Consider the following 15,353-nt stretch of genomic DNA (forward strand, 5'->3'; position numbering starts at 1 on the left):
GCGGTCGCTCGGTGGGCCGCGTTCGCCTCTGACGTAGATTATTAATTGTCCTTTTGAATTTTGATGGGTAACTTTCGCCGCTAGTGTCGATTATTTACTGTCGTTCTAAATTGCAGTTGATGAGTTTTTTATTGCTGGCGCTGAGGAGGAAGAGGGGACTGGCCCCCCTCTGGCCCACGTCGGTGGTCCCGGAGCCGCCTCAGGCCGGCGGGGCCCGGTGAGGTGTGGGGAGCGCTGGCGCTGCTGCCCCACCACGGCGTTCCCCGGAGCAACACCGGGAGCTGCAGCCGCCTCTCCGGTCACGTAGAGATAACACAGCCTTAGCCAAGGTCACGGCGGTGCAGAGCTGTGACTCCTGAGGGGGAAGAATTCATGGCACGAGTGGGTCAGAGAGACCCCTCTGAAGGACAGAAAAACGCGTTACTAAATGACCGCCACTGGAACACCGTGTTTTGTTTACAACATCTTGTTTACTCAGCGCAGCGAGCCAAAATACTAACTGTTAAGGTATGCAGAGAATTATTAACTGTGATCAGAAAAAGCGAGATTTATTTCTGAGACGACGCCTTGTTTGCATTTAATTTATTGTGTTATGACAGGACACGGTTACGTGTACGGACAGGGGAGAGGTAACACCTCTGAGGTGAACGAGTGCACAAGACCCGGGTTTGTTCACAAAGCTTACTGAGACACTGCAGCCACTGAACAGAACATGCTGGTGGCCTGTCACACAACACAACTCCCTCTCATGGTTACATGCACGACCAAAATAACTCGGAACCTGCTCCCACAGACGATACACTTGAAAAGATCAGTCTGTTTCCCCTTTGGCACACAGGGAAGTGCTCAGGAGGGAAATAACCCACTCATACACCTGACCATGCCTGGAACAAGTAGTAACAGGAAAGTGCAGAGTAGACATTGCACACACCCAACCCCTCACATAGCTGATCAATAAAACCCCAGACGGGCTGGTGCACTCACAGACACAGGGAAGGAAAGTGAACTGACATTTAAAATTACTGTCTTAGATTTTAGAGCCAACCAGATTCTGAAGCGTTTGGGCCAGACTTCTGGACTCAGAGCAAGAACTTGGAACAGCACTTCTGAAACTTGAAGGAAAGTGTGATACAGACAGGAGTAAGAACTACTGCTTTTTGCTAGTTGTAAGTACCATTGTCTCATATTAACAACTAAAATGACTCTTTATTCATATTACATGTACCAGCCAAAGACACAGACAGCCATCACAGGGCGCTCGATGCTTATGATGAAACTAAAATGACCTTTGACAAAGCACAAACACTTCTGCAAACACACATCATTACTGTGTTACCGTGTCACAGAATCAGGGTATGAGACCTCTGTGTCTAAGCCATTGCTAGTCAGACAGAAATGCCTGTTTTTCAGAAGTAGCATTGAAACTGTGATTACCCAACAGCACACAGCTGAAATTCACACGAGTGCATATAGCTAAGATCTGTAAAAAAATGAAGGCAAATGTTATGATGCAACAAGCAGGACTAAACTTATCAAATACAGGTCCAAAACACTGGTATGACAGAAAAAAACCTCCAGTATTAGAAGAAAGAAGTTTATAAAAATTCAGAACTTGATAAAACTAAAAGTGAGTCCTTTTCATGGGACTGTCCAGTTACAAATAAACTGCAAGGCAGTACTGTTTGTTTATTTCTCTTTAACGAATTGTCAATTTGCAAGAGACAATTTGAAAGGTTCCTTGATTCATTTCAGTTTGTTGTGTCCTTAAACGTCACAGACTTGAGTATGAAAACACACTTTCTTTCTGTTGGAAGATCTAGCAAAGTTTGGGCAAGGAAGGAGATGATTTCACCATGAAAGATCCAGGAACTGGATGGGAACAACTGACTTGCTGAATAAATACAAACACCCCCTTCCCTCAGCTGTTGTCACCAACACCATGGCTCAGGCTTCAGCTTATTGCAATATCAGTAATAGTCTGAAAGTCAGCAGTGCCTGCCCTTGAAACAAAGAATATAAAACATCATTGGGGGACCAGGATATGCTCAGTATAATAGAAGAGAAGCATGAAATAATTTCCCATATTTTGCAGTTTACTTTCAACTAGGAAATGCCTTTTTTCACTGACAGCAATAGCAACCTTAACAGAACAGGTAGGTTTCCTGCTCCAAGGCCTGTCTTGGATCACCAGCCACCTGTTTGTGCTTCTCTCCCTTAGATGGGGGTCTGGAACCGGAATTGCATCTAAAATTTCACTAGGCAGGAGCTTTTTGTGGAGTCTGACTCCACAGTCGCCCAGCTATCAATCATAGTCTATTTTAACTTTTGTAATAGTGTTCAGGTTTGCCTTTTCGCTGCTGCTCCTTCCGTGAACAGAAGTCAAATGCTTTTTAAGAGCAGACTTGTGTTTGAAGTCCATGTCGCAGCAGTGGCACTTGTAGGGCCTGTCCCCACTGTGGATGTTGAGGTGATCCTGGAGCGTGCTCTTGGCCGTGAAGGTCTTCAAGCACACCATGCACTGGAAGGGCCGGATGCCCATGTGGCCCCGGATGTGCCTATTGAGATTCTTTTTCTGCGTAAACGTTTTTCCACATTGCAAGCACAGGAAGAGTTTGTGCATTTTCAGATGTCTGAGATAGTTCTCGAGGTGCAGAAAGCCCCTCGGACACTTTGGACACTGGTGCCGCCATGAGCTGCCAGAATCTTCCAGGCTCTGGAAACCATTCGCCCCACTAGAAGTTCCTTCTGGATTGTCACCGACAAAAGCCTGAAAGTGATTTCCTGACATTTCTGTATTCCTGCTTTCAACTGTAGAGTTTATCAAGGAGTGCTGGGTTTCTGGGAAATATAAATTTGTTTTAGAGGAAGTGCAAGGCTGAGGAAAATGGTCATTTTCTACATTGGCCACACCCATGGAATCCATTCTGAAGATACAGATTTCATCATCCTTATACCCGATTTCCACTGTTGATATTTCTGGGGATTTTGTGTCCTTCCTTTCTGACACCAAGCTCTGCGCTGCAGGGTGTGGGCCGTCCCCATCCTCCTGTTTCACGGGGTACTCTTCATTCTCTGGGCTGTCTTCAGAGATCTCGATTATTTCACAGTCTTTATCTAAAACCTCATCCCCGCTCCTCAGTTCAGCATCAGAGGAGTGGCACCCCTCAGCAGCCTGGGCACCGCTCTCCATGGAAGCGTCGATCTCCAAGTACTTGGACAAAGCTTCGGTGCACTTCTCCACAATGTGAACCATCTGCAGGTAACTCGCGGCCGTCAGGTACTTCAGCAGCTCCTTCTTCTTGACTTCTAGCGCGCCCGTGTAGCAGGACAGCAGCAGCTTCCTGCCCACCTCGGCGCTCTGCAGGATGGTGATCCGCACCTGCCTGGACTGGTTGAGCAGGAACTGATCCCGCATGAAGGTGGAGCAGGCGGCGAAGATCACCTTGTGCCCCTGGAACTCGGTGTCGTTGATGTAGATGGACACGTCGCAGAAGAGGTTCTGCTGCCGCAGCAGGTTCATCTTTTGCAGCACGGCATCGCCCTGCTGCTCGAACTGGAAGTGCAGCACCTCCGAGTCCGCCGCCATGGCGGGACCCGCGGGCACCGCCGGATGGTCTCGCCGGGCGCAGCCCACCCCCGCCGCCGGCAGGACCCGCTGTCCCGGGCCTCCCGGGCTGCCCGCCGCCGGCCGCGATCCCGCTCCCCGGCCGCTCCCCGCCGCCGGTGCCGCTCCGCCGCCGGTGCCGCAGCGCCCCGGAACCGCTTCCCCGCCCGCCCCTTCCGCCCGCCCGCCCGCCCCCGGTGCGCCGTGACCGCGGTGGAAATGAGAGGCGGCGGCAGACAGAGTTAGCAGCACGTTTATTAGAAGACTTGGCACTGCTACAGCGGCTGCCGCTGGGGGAAACCGCACCGGCACCGGGGCGCGCCTCGCCCACCGTTCGGTAGAGGTAGCGACGTGTCCGCCCCCGTAAGGCATCCCGGGGAGCGGCTACCGGGGCTCCTCCTCGCCATCAGCCGGGACGTGCCGGGGGAACGGCGAACCGCGGCCCCGAACGCCGCCGGGACGAGCTGCTGGCTTCTTCACGGCCACGGGACATCGCCCGGCAGCCGCCGACCCGCCTGCTTTGGTTATCACACGTAGTGTAAGACTTTTGCCCAGTCAGTGAAGAGGTAGCTAATGCTCAGTCCATCGATTATACAATCTCAAAGGAAAGGCGTCCGTCCTGCCTTCTCACCCCTAACCAAGTCGGGAGGCACCACTATGTCCCCCTTTGTTTTTAAAAATTGGCATTTAACGTGACTTTAGAGTTCTCTCAACAGTTTCAATTTGTACCACATTTTGATTCTCCCTCCTCACTTTTATTCCTCCCAGTGACTCCAAAACCATAATCAGCCCCACACAATTAATTTCTATGTTATTTCAACAAAAGTTCAAGCGGCAACTAAGTTTTGCCAAAAAGCTAGGGGAGAGAAAGACTGACACTTCAAATTCATCAGTTACTAACTTGCAAAACATGTCTTCTAAAAGAAAAATAAATTAAGGAAAGACTCATCCCTGATCTGTGCAGGAGGTTGTGCAGTTGCAGCATGTGCTGCAGGAACACATGCTACACAAGCTACCAACACTCAGAGAAGTGGTGAGCCCAAACCTCTGGCAAACCTAAATTCTAAAAATTCCTTCTTCTATAGAATATAAATAAATAAAATGCCAACATTAAAAAAAAATCCTAATATATTGAGGAGTTATTAAAATACTTCTGTAATAGATTTCAGTTATTTTTAGGATATGCAGGAAGTTGTACAGCACATTAAGTTGTGAGACTATCCACTTACCAGCAAATGGTATTCTACACAGTAACACACAGATTATGATAACTGCCATAGTCCTCATCTGAATATGCAGCATCAGTAGCAACAACCAATGGATCTAATCTTTCACTACTCGGGACATTGCAATGAAGACAACATTTTACATACATGGACAATTAAGTTCATCTTATTCTATAACCGAGCTGCCTCTGCATATTCCATTTATCGTAATTCTCACTCCGTTTTTTAATCTGTAATTCAGAGAAGCAGCATTAGCCAGATTTTGCTCTTCTAATACCTCTTCTACACTTTTCACTTGTCTTTCCATACAGGGGCAAATTTTAGATGAACTCTACCACCAGTGCACTTTGCATCGGCGTATTGCCCTCAGAGCTCCAGTGCTCTGGAGTCACGCAGCCATCTCCTGCATAAATCTTTTGGTCTGCACCCTTTTGCCAGGCCAAAAGCACACACATTAGTAAAAGTCACTTTTCATCAGATGTGTCCATTTTCAGTGAAGAAAGTCTTCTGCATTTCTGCTTTTTCCTATTTATTTGTGCCGTGCTCTTGCCAAACGACCACAGCAGCCTTTAACTGTGCAGCCCAGCAGTCTTGGCCTTCTCAGACGTCCAAATCACCACAGCACAGGCTGGACTGAACACCTACGTATCTTGACCAAATGATTTTTTTTTGATTCTTAGGAAACCCCTTGTCTCTTCATATCAGCTTCAAGTCACCCACAGCTACTTCAAGCATTCTCCTTACAGTAACATTACAGCTTCATCATTCCACAAAAACCAGAACTTTCCAGATGGACAAAACTTTCAATACTGTCCATTTTGCTGCCACATGTTCTAGCACTTGTGCAGTTTTATTCCTTTCTGTGGCAGAAGACCATTTTCTTTTTTGTGTCCATATTCATATTGCCTTGGATTGTTCACTAGCACCTTACAGCACGTCGACCTGGCTCTGCAAGCTCTTGTTCTCCATGCCTATCTTCATTTTGACATAGCACTATAACTTATTTCCATTAAGTGAATAATGGATTATCAAAATGTTTGAACAATACAGAAGATTCTGCCTGAAGACAGAATGCAAGTGTCAGATGCAACTGTCATGGTCAAATTTAGTTCAAAACAACTCTGAAAGTGGGTGGCTTCAAGAGGAAAAACAGTTCTTCCCATGCAAACCTATCTTCTACCCCAGCAACCTGAACAATAATTTTAAAAGTTTCAAATAGTTAGACTTTAGGCCTAAATATATTTGCTACAACTTGCAAGATGAATGCCCTGATCTAATTTCCATTGCTTACTTCATAGCTGTCCATGTAAGAGTTCATGTAACAGTCAAGTACAGTAGTTCAAGAACTCAATTGCAAAAACTGATTCACAGAATCACCTTCTTTTTCTACTTCAAAGTACGTGGATTTCTGAAAACGTTCTGCAACATTAACTTGTTTTAACGTCCATCAGTGTAATGTCTGCGTAAGGAAATCCTGACTTCTACACACACAGAACTCAAGAGCAAGACCAACTTTTGATAATGACATACACAACACTTTTTTGCTCTAACACACCTTTGGTCATACCTGTTTAACATTTTTAACCACACAATAGCAGCCTTTCACCCCCACCCCTCACTCAAACACACCAACAGTACTACGTTTAGGTAGGAAGCATAATCTCAGCCTCACGGCAAACCTTGTGGAAAAGAGCTGCACTGGAAGAAATCCTTATTCCAAACACAAACAGCAGTTCTCTGCCAAAGATCAGCCATTTGATTATTAGTCTATGCTACACTTCAGTACTAAGAGTGCTGTTCTACTGGGAATGGTGTGCCTCAGATAAATTAAGCTTCTTTCAGCCTGACTGGGATGTGGGTAATTCCACAGCACTTTTGAGAAGCAGTATGGTGTAATCCCAGAATCCCAATTAACATGCCATTCCCGCTACATTTGATGTTTAAGGCGGTATACAAAGAGGTATTGCTGAGTACAGTCAATAGCTGATATATTAACCTATAGAAATTGTGCTACCTATACCTCATCCTAGGATCTGTAAAACACTAACGGTCACTTCAAAAAAGTCCAAGAAATCAAAAAGCTTTGTGTGAAGTTCTTATAGCAGGTATTTTTGTTTAAAGTTAAGTGACATGTGGCCCTTATTAGACATCAAGGAGAGACATAGAAGAACTAAGGGGGGGAAAAAAGCAAAAAAAGAAAAAAAAAAAAGTCATGGGGTTGTTACACATTGCAGCTTTAAAAAGATTCTTTTCACAGTGTCAAAAAGCAGTGTTTCTCCACTCCAGCTTTGCTCTAAACCCAACAACTGTTGTGGTTTGTAATGCAAAACTTATGGAAGATGGAGGATAACTTTTAGCTTTGAAGTGTTTAGCTTGTCTCAGTACATGCACTGGTAAGTGCCCTTTAAAAATCCCAGGTATGCCAGCTTAAGAACAGGTCACATTTGCACTCCAGGCACCAGCCTCTCACATTCCAGAGCTGCCATTTATCCTCAGTTTAAACAGCTCTATGCAATGATCAGCTAACCCTGCCAAATCATTTAGGGTTTCGTTTTTTCATAATGCATGTTGAGGTTAAAAACCCTGAGAGTTTTTAAGAGAGCATTGATTGGCAACAGAAGTTTCTTGAAATAAGTTTAGAAAGGGCAAAAAAGTGACACAAAAATACTTCATTTCAACTGCAGGAGTCTAGGGGTAAGATCAGAGAAAGGTAAGTTTAAGAGGTAAGTTTAAATTTAAGTATATGGAGTGTTTTCAGTTATCCAGTGCTTTAAAAAAAGAAAAAAATATTGGGTTATCTCACACACTTGTCCTATTTGCTTTCCTCCATCTGCCCAGACACAGAGAGACCTCTAACTGCACAGCAGATGGTTTACTTGCAGCCCACAGCAACAGTCTTTCAAAAGGTGTTAGTCTTGAGTCTCCTAATCAGAGAGAAATGAAACAATTAACCCCTTAATCCACTGTAGAGACATAGACAGAAACCTGAAGGAGGATTGCTATTCACAGAAAATATCAAGTAAGACTAACAGCAATGGCTGAAGACCTGCCAGCTTTTGCAATCCAACCATCTGCAGCCTTTCGGGGTACACCACTAGTTTAGGGAAGAAGCCAAACCAACGGTTTGCTCCTTTCAGTCACGATCCCTATACAGGGCGAGTTTTAATTGCTTAATTGACGCAGGTACTATCGTTTCTTAAACTGAGCACAGCCTGAGGCAGCTTCCCTGCATCCAGTACTTGGCTGGCATCAGCCTGCTGACAGACCTTACTGTCTGTGGCAGCGCTACACGTGAATGAATCGAAGTCCACCGTTATGTCTTGCACGTTTCTTTCATTGGCATTGTCAAAGCTATTTTTACCGTGCAGCTGTTTCAGATGTTTCCTCAGAACGGGCTTATGAGCAAAGACCATGTCACAGTAGTTACACTTGTGGGGCTTGTCCCCACTGTGCAGGTTGAGGTGGTCCTGTAGGGAACATTTCTGAGAGAACGTTTTCCCACAGATCTTACACTGGAATGGTTTGATGCCTGCGTGCACTCTCATGTGCCGGTGGAGATTGCCCTTCTGAGTGAACGTCTTGCCACAGAGCAGACACATAAATAGTTTATGCATCTTTAAGTGGTTAGCATAGTTTTCCAGATGCCGAAATACTCTTGTGCATTTTGGACACTGATGGTGCCACTGGAGGCCTTTGTCTATCCCTCGGTTGTTAGGCCCAAACATATCTTTAGAGGCCAGAATGATGTTATCGCTGCCAGCATAGGAAAGGGCATAGTTGTGGAGGTGGTTTTGCTCTATTTCACTTGCTCTGTTCTCAACAGTGGAGTTGATAAGAAAGTGTTGAGGCTCTGAGGAATGCAGTGCAGATTGTTCAGAAGAAATAAACTGGTTCTGATCCTTCTTATTCCTAACTTCTGTTACCTCCCCGATGGACTCCACCTTGATGATCTGAATATCACTATCCTCCATGTCCATGCTGTCCTCTGAAGGCTGAATACAAGGCGAGTCTTGCTGCAGAGAGTCATCGTCTCCCTGATGTTCCTTCAGCTCAGAAGAGTCGCTTTGCTGTTCACACTCTTTGCTCTCCAGCGGCTGCTTGGGCTTGATGAACTTCCACAGGGCCTGAGTGCACCGTTCCACAATGTGGCTCATCTGCAGAAAGCTGGCAGCAGTCAGGTAGTTCACCAGCTCCATTTCAGGGAACTCCAGAGTGCCACTGTAACAGGAGAGAAGCAGCTGCCTCCCCACTTCCGAACTCTGCAGGATGGAGATTTTTACATCTCTGGAGTCGTTCAGTAAGAACTGATCTCTTAAAAAAGGAGAGCCAGCAGCAAAGACAATTTTATGCCCGTGGACTTCAACGTCATCTATATGGACCACGACATCACAAAATTTGTTTTCTTCCCTCAGTTTGTTCATTTTCTGTAACATTGAATCTCCATAGTTGTCAAACTTGAAATGAAGAATATCTGATCTCTCTGACATTTTGGCACACCTAAGGAAAAGCAGCAGGGAAAAAAAATGAGCACTTTTTGTTTTCTAAAAGGCAGGTTAGAAAGATTTAAAATAATAACATAAAGTGGGTGTTTATCAGCCGTTATGCTTTTTATCCTCGGTACACACTGAAGTCCAATACAAGTAAAAACAAATCCAAGTTTACATCTCACAATAACTTTTACCTTTTTTTTTAATATAACGAAGCTTGAATATTAAGTATAGGTGCTATGACAGAAATTCTCCTGAAGCAATATCCTCAAGAGTTAGGATGTAAAGGGAAACTCTATTTAGCAAGCTTTGGGTTTTGCAGCATCAGATTGTCTTTCACGTTTTTCTGCAGGACTTGGTTTGCTGTATGTTGTTTTGGCTTTCCCCAAGATTACAGAAAAAAAAAATCTTCATAATGGCCTCCACTAGGCTCCCTGTTTTGAATACCTGGGGAATACAGGAAGCCTTGCTTCTCGTCTTATTCTTTGGAAGATCACTTCTCTAGGAAGTTTGTTCTTGTTTCGATAGGATTTGGAATGAAGAACAGTGGATCTTCCATAAACTAAGTACCGTTCTTTTGTCTTTCAACAGTTGCTTTAAGAATTTATAAGACTACACTGATTCTGGATGAAATACTGCTCACACAATCCTGCCAAAGCACTAGGATTGCAGGAAGTGAAGAAATAACATGAGACTAAATAATGCAAGATTTGGTTAGATAAAATTACAAAACAAAGCAAAACTTACACCTCCCAACTATTACAAACACCACATAAAGCTCAAAAGGAAGCTTTGAAGTTTATAGATAAAAGCAGATACTGCTCTCTTGGGGCACGAGGTGTCAGCTGGGTGTACACACAGGAATGGCATCGTGCCCAGTGAAATGAATGAACACACAAGACAACTGTTCAAAGAATATTTTTGGAAGCGTCTGTCAATAATCAGGGTCTTTCCAGTTTGCAGCTCAGAGGGCATTAGAAGACATGACCTCCTCATTGATCACACCCATTAAGCGTAACTTCCAGTGTATGGCATGCAAAAATTAGGGAAGGATTTCAGAAGACTTCAAAAACCAGGGACCAGGGAAAGTTTGGAAGCAGGGGGGGCATCAGTCTGCAATACAACCAGTTCTGCTGAATCTGCAGAACCCAGTCTCTCAGTCACCTTCAGCGCTGCCTGACTGAGCCCGTTTCTAGGGCTGAAAGTTTAATTCTAAGAGGCAACAGCCTTTCGCAAATATAAACAACAGAAACAGATCACCCTGATGTGTCTTCAGTGAATTTTAGGCATTACCAAACTGCATCTTTTTGTGTTTTCTCTGGACAGCGATGAGGGAAGTCCAGTTGTGAGTCTGTTTTTTTCCACCTTGGAAATTCATACAATATGAATGCAGCTAAAGCACCCAAGCTAAAGTTACATCGTTAACCACAGCTATTCCAGCCATTCAGCCTGTCTCTGGCGGACTACAAGAGCCGCATCGTGAGAAACTGTGGATCGAAAAGTTGTCACTTGCCTTGGCACACGTTCAGTTTCAACTACTACTGATCTCCGAGAGAAAAGAGCATCCAATGAACCCCAAACCCGCTGTCTCGGGAGGGTGGCAAAAACCAAGGCAAACTCCCGTCGGACGTGCAGGGCTCCCCGCTGGAAACACGTGCTTCCTCGGCCTCTACCGACCGCGAATCGCCCCGGCCCCGCACATCTACTTCCCGGGCTCCGGGAGAAGAATATTTCAGCACAGCTCAGCCGGGAGCCCGCTCAGCATCCCAAAACAACGTAAACGCGATGCCCTTTGCGAGAGCGGGGGAAGCCGCTGTCCGCGCCAGGCCCGGCCCCGCGGGAAGGAGGGAGGGAGAGAAGGGGCAGGTACCTGTAGCGTCGGGCCGCGTCCCCGCGCTGGCACCCGCGGCCGCTCCTGCCTCCGGCTACGGACCTAGAGAGGGGAGGAGACCCGCCGTGAGCCGCCGCCCCAGCGCCGGGCCGGGCCCGGCCGCCCGCCGCGCCCCCCGGGCGGCCCCGCGCCCCGCCGCGCCCCCGGCCGGGCCGGGCCGCCCTCCGAGCGCGGCCCGCGGGGGCAGCGGGAGCCGCGGGCCGCTCCGCGCCGCGCTCCGGGGCCGCCGCCCGCGCCCCGCCGGCCCGCCGGGACCTACAGGCGCCACCGCAGCCCAGCACCGCGACTCGGAACCGCATTGTCCGCCCGCCGGAAGAGCCGCGCCCGGAAGGACCGGCGGGGCCGCCCCTCCGCCCGGTCACGTGGGGCGGCGGCGGCCCAGGCCCGGCACCGGGAGCGGCGGCGGCGGCGGCGGCCGGGGTAGGTGCGGCTCGCGCTGCCGCGGGGGCGCGTCCGCCCCGTCCCCGCTGCGCCCCCGCGGCGCTGCCCCGCCGCCGCTCCCTCCCGGCGTGCGGCAGCCGGGGGCCGTCCTGCGCTCCGCTACCGCCGCGTCCCTCCCTCGCCCCCGGGGCCGTGTCTCCCAGCCCGCGCGGTGCCTCCCCGTCCCCTCTGGCCGCAGGGGCCGCGGGCCTCGGCTGGAGCGGGGCCGGGAGACCGCTCCGGGTCCCGCAGGGCCGGGCCGAGTCCTGGGACAGGCGGGGGGCGCCCGGCCGGGCCCGTCCTCCCCAGCTGCGGGTGTAGGGGACGGGGACGACCCGCCTCGAACCGCGTCAGTGTCCCCGGGACCCCGCCGAGCGCGTTCCGGAGCCGCCGGCTTTCCCCCCGCGTCCCATCCCGGGCGGCGCGGGACTGACGCGGAGGGACCGCTCGGGCACCCGCTTTCCCTCTCCGTGTCGCGGGGTGTGGGTTGTTGCCTGTGGCTGCCAGGTGGATCCTAAAAGGTGGCCTTTCGTTGCGTGCAGGCATCTTTATTTGGCTCATGTACCATAACCTCGGTGTTTTTTGCGGGTTTTATCCTTCTTGTTGTCAAGGCAGGGTTTCTTTCAGTTAAAACGTCCCAGTAGATAATTTTTAAGGACTGCTTGTGTCAGTTGGGGTAACAATCAAGTATGAACAGCTTGTGCTAAATTGCTTTAAAAACATAAGCAAAAATTAAGTGGAAATTGAACTGCTGGTGGTTTATCTCTGTGTAGATTTGCCTGATCATTTTAGGGGAGAGAAGGAGAAGTAGAAAAAGTGTTCAGAAAAGGTTTGGAGAGAAGGAAAAGATCATGAGAGGTTTGCAGAGGAAAAAGGTTGTGTTTACTTCTTGAATACAAACTGGAGAACAGGTAGGGCATACAGGTATGGCTTGATTTGTATTCCAAATTTTGTTTTACTTACAGGTTTTGTTAAAGCCCAGCTCATTAGGATTCCTGAGACTTTTGGCTACTTAGATAATGTGTCATTACAGGAGCTGCCCACTGCTGATTAACTTGCAGAAATACTGTATTCTTTTTAAAGGCCTCTACTTAAAAGGTCAAGGACCTGAGCAAACTTACTTTTGTGTACACAGTAACCAAATTAACAAATGGAGCTTGGCATTGGGGTTTCCTTCCAATTTCCAGCCCCACATGCAGACAGTGGTTAGTAGCACACACCAAATGTAACTCCTTTTTTCTCCGTTCTTCGACTGCGTATTTTTTAAGCGCTCTGGTTGTCTGCTGAGCGTAGCTCCCTGTTTGTGTTTGGATCCTAATGAGAGAGCAGCTCCAGCAGGACGTAGAGCATCATCCCCAGAGTTTGTTTGGCTGCTGGCTGCGCTGCCTTCCTCCCGGCCTGCAACCCGGGCTGTGCCCTGCCCGTCCTGCCTGCACAGCGCCGAGCTGGGGCTGGTGCTGGGGGAACGGCAGCTGCGGCGCGTGGATGAACCAACTGTTCATAGTTAATTCATTCCAGCAGCATTCCTCTGCTGGGCTGGCTAAGGCAGTGTCAGCATTTCTTTTATAAGCTGCAGTTTCCCAGGACGGGCTGCTTGTTTCTGGGATGGGGAGTTTACCAATTACTAGAGCCTCGAATTAGAGTTTTGTTCTCTGAGCAGGTAGTTCAAATTCGGATTGAAAGCAAAGTGATGTTGGCAATAGCTATCAACCTGTTAAGGATTGTTAACAAAGATTACATTAGCTTAACTCTTGTGTTTTGTCTGATGCCTGGTTTTGCATACCATGATTCACTCTTCTTCCAGAGATCTGTGAGGAGAGGGCTGGAATTAGAGACACCATTATCTCCAAATAACAATATCTTTTTTTCTTTCTGGCTCTTGAAATTGGTGGGAACATCTGTGGCTGTCAGTGTGTTGTAAAATGAACAGAAAAGTTAGACTTGTAGTTGTTATTTTTTATTAATTACTCTTTAGTCATCCTAAATCTGTATTTTCACATGCAGTATTCCTCTGGCTTTCCTGCTTCATTTTGAGTGCCAAGGACTTCTTGTTGCATTTGAGAGTATGTGTTGCACAGGGAAGGTGGGTAAAGATCCGACATGATTAAGCAGACTAATCATGTGATACATGAGAAGAAAAAAGATTGCTAGTGATTGCTTGTATGCTGTCTGGTGGGTTTTTTCCCAGAGCTGTGATAAAACACAGGCATTGACCTGGAGCATTTTCCAGGCTTCTTTCAGGACTTCCAATGTATTTTAAAACAAGTGTGCACTAGGTGAATTGCACAGGTAGAAAAACCCACAGCTGTGCAAGGCTATCGGAGCTCAGAGTCTTACAGAATGCTGGGTTCTTTGTCATAACGCAGCTCTGCAAAGTGCACTGTAAAGCCTCTGAACTCTGCCACAAATTCCACTGTTCACCCACACTAAGATGCTAATGATGAATACTCGGAAAACAGAACTTTGTATCTTTAAGTTGAAGCATACTGGATTTGTTGTTAAGCTGTGCATAGAGCCAGAGGAATAGAAACAGAAAATACATTGTATTTAGGTATTTCAGCCACCTGGGTGTCTTTTCTGCATGTCACCTTCGTGTTTTCCATGTTTTTTAACCCTTTGCTTGGTGGTTTTATATTTTAGAGGATAGAGGATGTAAGTTTATTTTGCATGCCAAGCTTTCTAACTTTGCTTTTAAAAGGCAAATGAATTACTGTTCTTCAGTAATTTAGTTAATATTGCTGTGTTGTTCTTTATCTGGTGCGTTCTGCCTCAGATACCTTGGAACGTCCTGGAATCACTTTAGGAACTGCAGCTGAAATACAGAAGCTGAGAACGATATGAATGGGGGAAAATGTCTCTTCTCCTCTCTGGCTTGCATACCTGTTCTCATGCTTATTCTCTTTTCTGCCCTGGAAACCCAGAACTTATTTTTGTGTAGTATTTCCCTGTAAGTTGTGTGCTAAGGATGCTACATCTGCTATTGACTCAGGTTGAAGAAGTTCATGCCTGAAATATCGATTTTCCCATGTACTCTCTGTCTTTTTGTGTGGTTATGGATGTTCCAATCGCCAGAAAATGGGTATTCCTTGGAAATTGAGTGAGACCAGCCATAGTTACGAGTGCCTTGCTTCACTTGTTGCACGTGTCTCCAGGTGGCATTCAAGCCTCAGCCTCTTCCAGTAATGTAAAATTGAAAGTTTTCTGGTTTTCTTTTTTCTATATACTGTTTGCTTTAAGCTCTTTTAAATTCATTCTGGCAGAACTTAGAAGGAAAACTTTGATCACAAGTTGCAGGTCAGGTGTCAAATATTTGAGAAAGAGAGGGAAAGTAAAAGAAATGTTCTATGAGTGTGTGTAACTAATCTGAACTTTTGGTAGGTTTGCTTTCCAGTTGTTTAAGATTCTAGCATGGTGAATGGGGTCTCTGCTGTTCCTCTGCACATTATCTTGAGTAGAGAGTAAGGTGTAACAGCAGTGAAGGGGAATGTCATGGAGAACCAGAATTTTAAGTAAAATTGAAATCGGTGACCCAAGAGCCAGCCGTGTTGACTTTCTCATTTTGCGACTTTCTCCAGCAGTTTGTTGTGTGAGGAGGGGCCAGAACACCCATTTAATTACACAGATGAGCAAGGAAGGAGGTTGGTAGAAGTTTGCCTCTTTGTATTTTACCCAGACTCTGTGTCTCCCGTGGAGGTGTAAAGACACCTTCAGGCAAACACTGTATT

At 47.1% G+C, this 15,353-nt stretch overlaps 3 protein-coding genes across 3 annotated transcripts in view; 1 reads left to right on the top strand and 2 right to left on the bottom strand.

Annotated features, from left to right (window-relative positions):
• Nucleotides 1–465: 465 nt before the first annotated feature.
• On the bottom strand, nt 466–3,603 carry ZBTB6 (zinc finger and BTB domain containing 6). The gene has a single exon (XM_066201416.1). The coding sequence runs from the start codon at nt 3,584–3,586 to the stop codon at nt 2,303–2,305; it is 1,284 nt and encodes a 427-aa protein (XP_066057513.1). The 5' UTR covers nt 3,587–3,603; the 3' UTR covers nt 466–2,302.
• Nucleotides 3,604–3,841: 238 nt separating this feature from the next.
• ZBTB26 (zinc finger and BTB domain containing 26) lies at nt 3,842–11,490 on the bottom strand. Its single transcript, XM_066201370.1, has 3 exons — nt 11,468–11,490; nt 11,188–11,250; nt 3,842–9,327 (listed from the first exon to the last, which is right to left on the bottom strand). Exon 3 carries the CDS (start codon nt 9,315–9,317, stop codon nt 8,001–8,003), a length of 1,317 nt encoding a protein of 438 aa, XP_066057467.1. The 5' UTR covers nt 9,318–9,327; nt 11,188–11,250; nt 11,468–11,490; the 3' UTR covers nt 3,842–8,000.
• Nucleotides 11,491–11,520: 30 nt separating this feature from the next.
• Nucleotides 11,521–15,353, top strand: part of RABGAP1 (RAB GTPase activating protein 1) — a 63,445-nt gene continuing 59,612 nt past the window's right edge. Inside the window, exon 1 of the mRNA XM_066201362.1 lies at nt 11,521–11,628. The gene's annotated coding sequence lies outside the window, so the exon portion shown is untranslated. The remainder of the gene's footprint in view (nt 11,629–15,353) is intronic.

This window comes from Chamaea fasciata, unplaced genomic scaffold (genome assembly GCF_029207755.1).
Source record: "Chamaea fasciata isolate MVZ Bird 193981 ecotype frontalis unplaced genomic scaffold, bChaFas1.0.hap1 SCAF_20, whole genome shotgun sequence".
NCBI lineage: Eukaryota > Metazoa > Chordata > Aves > Passeriformes > Sylviidae > Chamaea > Chamaea fasciata.